Below are 7,966 nucleotides of genomic sequence, written 5' to 3'. Positions count from 1 at the left end.
GGCGGGGGGGGGCTGTGCATTAGTCTTCTCAGCTCCCACATCTTTCTTCTACTTATTTACTTTTCTTATTTTTCTTATTTTTATGCTTTCTTTCTTGCATTTTTAGAAAAATGAACCTGCCTCTGCTTTTCTAATGCATCTTTTTCTAACCGCTTGGGGTCGTGTGTGCATCCTCTGCTCCCCCCTACACTTAGCCAACCACGTCCACGCTCTCCCCAACAAACCCGAGAAGGACACGGTCTGGCCTGGGGGCGCCCGCCCCTGCCACGCGGCTGCCCAGGGCTGCCGTCCTGTCTGCTTCGGCCTCGCGAACCGGCCGCCCCCATTTCATGTGACTTTGCATCGACCACTGAGCGATTCTCTGGCTGCCGTGCTTCTGTGCCACATGGACCCCGACCACACGGCATGGCAGCCTCTGTTCTTGCTGAAGATCTGATCGTCCCCGCCTTTGTTAACTGGACCGTTTCTCTCGTGCTCACCTGGGAGGTCGCCTTGCTGGATACAGAGTTCCGGGCTGAGGGTCACTTTCCCCGCGAGGCTGGAGGGACCCCCCGCTCCGGCTCCGGCTCCGGCTCCGGCTGCGCCGAGGCGCCGGCAGCCCGCCTGTCATTCTCCGCGGGCCCCCAGGCTGCTCTCTGGGTACTTTTGTCTGGGACGGTTGGTGATTTCACGGCGACGGGCCTGAGTGTGGATTCCTGTTTACCCACCTGCGCGGCGTACATTTCCTGGAGCCCCAGAGCCGTGGTTTCCATCAGCTCAGGAGGTTCTCGGCCGCGGCGCTTCGACTTAGCCTCTCCTCCGAGGCAGGAGTGCGAGGCCGGTCCGCGCCCCCCACGCCCCCCGGGCGGCTTTTCACCCCCGTTTCGTGTTTTCTCTAAGTCTCGCACACGCCGCGTGATTTCTTCGCATTCGCGTCTAGCTCACCTGTTCCCTCGCTGGCTGTCTAATCTGATGTAAAATTCACTAAGTTTTACTTTAAAAGAAATTCTACAATTACAATTTCTGTTTATGGAAGTTCTTTGGTTCTTTTTCAAGTCTGGTCGTCTGGTCATCTCGTGTCTAAATCTATGGTTGCGCATTTCTCGTTCTCTGACTGTGAGTTCGTATTTCATTTGTCTTAATCCGTGGGATTCTTTGGGCCCATATCAGAGGTACTGTCGCCAGAGCGTATTTGTCTGTCTGTGCCAACCCCCTGGGTGCTGTGACCTGCTCCACGCCAGCGGCCTCCGAGGATTCTGCGTTTAGGTCCAGTCGCCTGTCTTACTGCCGGCCCCGGGGCGGGAAGGGCTTTGCACGCCATTTCGTCCCCCCTTTGCCAAAGGGGCAGGGCCGGGGCCGGGAGGGTCCCTTTCCTCTCGGCAAACCCAGCCGTGCACCTGAGGCTGGCTTTCTCCACGGGCAGCTGTTTGCAGGGTTTCGACTTCAGGATGCTGCTGGGAGTGGGGTCTGCACCTTAGGGCTTGTTAACTAGCGTGTGCCCTTCGGTCTGCATCCCTCTCACCCAGTTAGACTCACAAATCACTCACTCGCGTGGGCCGGGAGGGTCCCTTTCCTCTCGGCAAACCCAGCCGTGCACCTGAGGCTGGCTTTCTCCACGGGCAGCTGTTTGCAGGGTTTCGACTTCAGGATGCTGCTGGGAGTGGGGTCTGCACCTTAGGGCTTGTTAACTAGCGTGTGCCCTTCGGTCTGCATCCCTCTTACCCAGTTAGACTCACAAATCACTCACTTGCGCGCGTTATGTTACAGGATACCTAATTCTCACTCCCCTCCCATGCGAAAAGCAGCCTTTTATTTAGGGAAGAAAAAAACCCCTGGGAACTGAAGCTGTTACATGTTTAAGGCGAAGGGCTGGCTCGCCGGTCTCTGCAGAGGCAGCAGGAGCTCGCGTGCACACTGGCACACGTGTCATATCATATCGTGTTATGTTCTACGTGATGTAACGTGATATAATGCGATGACATACGCTATAGTGTGATGCAATGTAATTAGTATAATTAACGTGACATAATACGATACACGATATAACGTAACGGAACACGCCGACACCAGCCGGGCCCTCGGCGCGGCTCTCACCTGCTGCTCACCTGGGAAGGGTGACGGGGAGCCATTTCCCGTGTGACATAAAATATATTTATTTTTTCTCTATTGCAAAAGAAACTTGTCCTTGTGCCGAGAAGTGTGAGCAGCACCACGGGCTGTCCCTCTGCGCGCTGGACAGCCACGTTCGTCCCTCGGCATTGTCTGTGCACGCCGGCCACACGCGCGTGCGGACACGGCACACGCTCTCTGCCTTTGGAAACGAGCCAACGGTGCCACACCAGGCACTCGCTGACGCCGTCCACTCTCCCTCGGGTGTCTTTGGGGATGGGTCCCGTCAGTGAGGAGGGGCCACCTCGTTTTCCCAGTGGCTGCATGGGGGCCCCTCACACAGACACGTGTGACAGGCGGTGCGTGTGACGCTGACAGGGAAACATCTGGGCACGTCTGTGCTTCAGCGCACGTCTCACTAGGTTACACGCTCATTTTGTGGAATAATTGGGTCAAAAAAGACAACCGTTCAGGTTGCCGCCAGCCACTGGCAAAGCGCCCTCCAGAGAGGTGCCTGGTCCCCAGCCACGGCGTGAGCGCTCACCTCTGCGAACAGCGGCGTCACCGTCCCCATTTGCTCTGCCCGGCAGGTGAGGGCGGCTTTCATTCGCAGACCCACACAGACACAGCGCATATAGTGACAGACACATGCGAGAGTCCTTGTCCATCAGAGACAGATGCCGAACTATTGACGGGTGAAGTGACAGGCCACCTGAGGGTGCTTCGCGACACTCTGGTGTGGGGCAGCAGGGGTACAGGGAAGGGGACCGACTGGCCGTGTACTGGCAGCCGTTCGGGCTGGTCATGGAGGACCCAGTTTGCGGCTGCTGCCCAAACCCCGGCCCCACGCTAAACCACCAGACACCGCCGTCTCTGCGGGGCCAGCGCCCACTGTGGGGACGGCACGCGGCTCCCCCAGGCGGAGCGTCTTGGGTCGAGCACCTTCTCGCGGGCCCCCGTGCGGGGTGAGCCACGGGCCCTCCCGACCGCCCCCCGTCACCATGCACAGCCCCAGCATGCGGGGCGCGGGCGGTACTCACGGCTCCAGAGGGAGTAGGCCAGGCGGCAGTTGAGCCGGCGGTAAAGCTGCTTGTTCACGGGCCAGAGGACGAGTGTGCATAGCTGGATGAAGTTGATGATCAGCCCGCTCACCACGAAGACGAAGCCGATGAGGAGGTGCACGACAAACTGGGTCTTCAGGAAGGCGAGCAGGCCCATGGTCGCTACTCAGTAGCGAGTGCAAGGTCCTTCACTGAGAACAGCCGTCCTGAGGGCAGGGACAGCGGTCAGGAGCTGCGCCAAGGCCCAGGGGCCAGGGGACAGCGGTCAGGAGCTACACCAAGGCCCAGGAGTCAGGGGCCAGCGGTCAGGAGCTGCGCCAAGGCCCAGGGGCCAGGGCTGTGGGCAGAAGAGAAACACATGGTTCTCACACCAGGGCCCAGAGCCGCAGTGCCCGAGGGCACGGAGCTCACTCACACACAGGCAGGAGCCTTCCTCCCACAGGTGACGTACAGGTGGCCTGACACACACATCATTCACAGGTGTGACATGCACAGTCACACCAGACACACGTACACACCACACCATGTACACATTTATGCATATAAGGAAAGAAAGAAAGGATTAGAAGAAACGCGCCCAAATATTAAGTGATTATTTCTAAAGGCTTTAGTGTGATTACAAATGTTTTAGTGTCTTATTCAAAAGATTAAAGCTGCACATGAAATCTCTTAAGCTAAAAAGCTTTTGTTTTGGTTTCTAACACAAAAGCACAACTTCCCCAAGAACCAGTATTTCTGCCCTTCGCTTCTAAACGCATTTCTCAGTCCCAAAGCAAGAAGCGAAGGCCAGAGCTGGGCTTCGAGGCTGAACCCGCTCTGGGAGCTGCCGGGCAGGACAGCCCCGCTCGCGAGGGGACACGGAAGCCGAATTCAACCCCTGGCGAGCTCAGAGCTGGCACGTGACATCGCGGAGGCCACCAGCCGTGAGCCCTGCGACCCAGTTCTTTGGGGTGGGGCTGGGGCTGGCCCTGGAGACAGCTGCACAGGACGCTCGGCCTCGCAGCCCGGCGCCTGGCGGACGAGCCGACCACACCACGCACACTGCGGCGTGGCTTCCGAGGGCCCCTCGCGTGGCTGGCTCTGGGGGAGGTCAGCACCGTGGGAGGACGCTCAAGCAGGACACCCTCGTGCCGATGAGCCACCGGGGACACGGAGCCTGCGGGAGCCCACAGCCCAGCGACACGGACCCAGCAGCTGCTCATGCCCGACGTGGTGACCCCGGGGAGGCGGGGGCGAGGACGGCGCAGTGCTGTCCGAGCCCCTGTGGGGGGCCGTTTGTCACGCAGCGTGAGAAAACGGGTCCGTCACTCTAAGAGCTGGTGCTGCTAACAGGGCACTGTGAATGTGACGGGGCAGCAGCGACACTTCCAGGTGCGGGCTCCGTCCTGCGCACCCGCCGCTGGTCTCGCCCACACCGAGTGGACACCACTCTGCCCTAGTTGCTGGGGAAGCTCACGGAAGCCCAGCGGGGGTGAGTGGAGTGTTCGGGCCACATGGTGAGCGGCAGCAGGGCCGGCGGTGACACCCGAGTCCTCCCGGCCTCCGAGGGGCCTGCCGGGGCCTGGGCCGCTCCGTAAAGCAGAGTCTCCAAGACGCTGGCCAGGCCAGAGGCCGGCTTCCTTCTGACTCCAGGGATGATGGCTTTGACCAGACCCAATGCCATCGCCACCACCTGACTCCTGGCCTGGCAGCCGGCAGGCTCTCTGCACCCCAAAGCCTCACTGACCACCCCAGGTCAGGCACATGGCTTCAACACATGGGCCAGAATAAACGGGGTCCCCGGAAGCCAGCTCCAAGGCTGGCACATCGGCTGTGCTGCTTTTCGAAGCTGACCCCAGGTTCCACGCAGACCTCCATCACTGGGCGCGAGGTACAAGAACCTGCCTTAAAGCCAGCTGCATTGAGCTGTAATTCACACACAGTTCAGACGCCCTCGCTGAGTGTGCACTGTGACACCTGAAGCCACTGCTGCAGTCAGGACAAGGAACTTCCATCGGCCCCACCCGGCCGCCCGGCCCCCCAATCCTGGCCCCCGGCACCACCTCTCGGCTTCCGGACACCAGATCAGCCTCTTTTCTCAGAGCCTGACAGCCCAGCCCCGCACGCCTGCCTGCTGGGCCCAGCCTCTGCCCACAGGGAGCTCCCCGTGCAACCCTGCGGTGGGCCCCGGGCTCTCCCTCAGAAACCCACTGAGCTGCCATCCCGGCCCTGGTCTGTCCCCTGAATCTGGAAAGTCACCACAGAACCCACCGCAGCCTGAGCGCTCCCGTCCAGTGGCCCCCATGGCCGGAGCCCCCGGGGCCACGTGGGAGCCCTGACGAGGGCTGCTGACTGTGGCGTGGGGCTGGCCTGGGCCTGGAGCCCTGCAATGACCACCGGCGCCTGGGCGACTCACCGCCTGTCCACCCGCCCGTCCGCCCAGAAACAAGTGAGGCCCAGGCTTGGTCACGGCTCCCACGTGTGGTGTCGGCCGCCCTTGGCCATGCGTCTCTGCTGGGTCACATGCTCCTGTGTCACCCCTGGGAGCCACAGTGACCGACGTGTGCTGAGTGGCAACGTGCAGGCAGAGGAGGAGTGACGCGCCTGAGACGCACTGCCCGCCGTCCGCCACCCGCTGGGCTCCCGTCACAGAGGCCGCACGCTCCCCTGCCGGGGACCACCCCGCAGTGTGGTCCATGCGGCAGACATGGGCCGCCCCGATAGGGAAGGTCAGCGGCTGCAGTTCAGGGGTCCAACCCGCCAGCCCGCCCCCCATGCGCACCCAGTGCCAGCCCCGGGCTCAGACGTCACCGCCTCTCAGCCCAACACCTGGCTGTGACGGCAGGCCACACGTGCCAACTTCTCAGGCCTCAGACTCCGGCGGGCCCGCCTGCCTCCCCCTGCACGGGGCAGTGACAGGAAGACGCTCTGCTCCCCACTCGGCCCATGTCCTCACCAGCCTCTCCCCAAGGCCCCAGGGCCGTCAGAGCGGGAGAGCAGGAAGGCCTTGACTCAGCAGCCCCCAAGAGCGCTGGCCCACGTACCCCTTACAACAATTTCAAAGGAAAGACACAAATGACCGCTCAAAACGGCAGCAACGCAGACACGGCCCTTCCCGAGGCCGGAGGGCGCGCGTTTTAGGGAACATGCAACGCATTCTAGTATAAAAGGGTGGATCCCACGCATAAATTACGGAGCCTGACGGGAGCAAACGCCCAAGGCTCCTCCCCCGCCCCCCACCGCCCCAAGGTAACTATTGTTCCTTAAAGCTTGATTACGCCCCAGGCCAGAGCCTGTCATGCCTTACTTTTCAAACTTCACTCCTCTGCGATTTTCTGTTTTTGCTCAATCTTATTTCTAAAATCCCTCCACGTGCCACGGGTCGCTACGGCTCATGTTTGCTGCTGGGGAGGGGCCAGTGGGAGACTGCCCCACAGGGCGCCGGGGTCGCCCAGGAACAGTCTCTGCCGCAATCGTGAGCTGCCAGGGCTTCTGCACGCGGTCGGGACGGTCCCTGGACTCGAGCCCATCCGAACTCTCCCAGACCAGCTAAACCGCCTCCAACGGGGAGCCGCCAGCGGCAGATGACACTCTCGGCTGAACTTAATTTTGGTCCAATCTAGCATAAGGTGGCAGCACACAGGGATGCTAATTGGTATTTTCCTGATGATTATGACGTCAAAACTCCAGCACTGCAGGCTCTATGGCCCTAAAGCTCCACATGTCTTAGACGGGAAACTGAGGACAGAGGGTCGAGAGGCCGTGGGGCCTGCAGCTCAGGACAGGGAGGCCACAGCGAGGCCTGGGCCACGAGCTGCTCCTGACTCCTGCGTCTGGACATGAAGACGAGGGTCCCCTTGAGAAAAGGCCTAGACCCCAGTTCTCCGCCTGCCTCTAGGGCCGCCAGAACCGAAAGGCGGGCCGGCGCCCACACCATTCACGTGCTCAGATGCCTCGTGCAGGGGGCGAGGACACCTGAGTCGGCTTCTCAGTCGCTGCAGCAGGTAACAGGTTCCAGGAGCCTGGCATCTGCACAGCCCGGCCCCGGGAGGGCGGGGTACGGCTGCCTCCTGGGTTTCGTGGCCCCGCTACAAGCCACCAGGACCCCATTTTCTCAAGACAGCAGACAAGCTGCACACTCCTCCTCCGCAAGGGGACATACAGGGTGCTGTCACCGCCTCTGGGACAAAAGGGACAGGCTGCTGGCCAATCAGAGACAGGGAGTGAGGCAGGTTTCTCAGTGAGGCTGTACTAAAAATAGTTCTACGGTGGTAAGTCTCCCAGGGGACTCCTGTACCAGCCACCACACAGAGACATGGCTTGCGTAAGCCAGGCAGATTCCCAGTGGGGCGGGAAGGACTAGGGACTCGAACCAGAGCCCCCTCCTAGCTGAGCGCCCCGAGAAATGCTAACCCCGGGGGTTCTGATGCTTGGTCCCTCCAGGTGCTTCTGCTGCTCATTCTAAGCCTGTGGCTCCTGTCACCTGCTGGTCCTGCTCTGGACCCAGAGGCGACGGGAGAGCTGGAGCTGGGAGCCCCGTGGCCCAGCTCAGCACCATCACGTAGGGGCCCGGCCTGCCTGGTGGGCTCTGCTCTCAGACCCGACTCCGGCACCTCGTTACAGGAACTGTGTCCCCCAGAAAGATATGTAAGGGTCTTAACCTCAGCACCTCAGGATGTAGCTGTATGTGAAAATACGGCCTTTACAAACGTAATCAAGTTAACTTAGGCCGTTAGGGTGGCCCTTATGCCATATGACGGGTGTCCTCATAAGAGGTCAGGGCAGACCACACGCAGGGACAGCCACGTGAGGGCACAGGGAGCAGACGCTGTCTGTAT

At 60.9% G+C, this 7,966-nt stretch overlaps 1 protein-coding gene across 1 annotated transcript in view; it reads right to left on the bottom strand.

Moving 5' to 3' along the window:
- The window catches only part of AGPAT3 (1-acylglycerol-3-phosphate O-acyltransferase 3), a 72,735-nt gene that overhangs the window by 15,206 nt on the left and 49,563 nt on the right, over nucleotides 1–7,966 (bottom strand). Inside the window, exon 3 of the mRNA XM_015597638.2 lies at nucleotides 3,129–3,355. Coding sequence (XP_015453124.1) covers nucleotides 3,129–3,306 — 178 coding nt within the window. The 5' untranslated portion in view covers nucleotides 3,307–3,355. The remainder of the gene's footprint in view (nucleotides 1–3,128; nucleotides 3,356–7,966) is intronic.

This window comes from Pteropus alecto, unplaced genomic scaffold (assembly GCF_000325575.1).
Source record: "Pteropus alecto unplaced genomic scaffold, ASM32557v1 scaffold339, whole genome shotgun sequence".
NCBI classification, from domain to species: domain Eukaryota; kingdom Metazoa; phylum Chordata; class Mammalia; order Chiroptera; family Pteropodidae; genus Pteropus; species Pteropus alecto.
The sequence above is the reverse complement of the archived record's forward strand: the minus strand, read 5'-3'. Positions and strand labels throughout refer to the sequence as shown.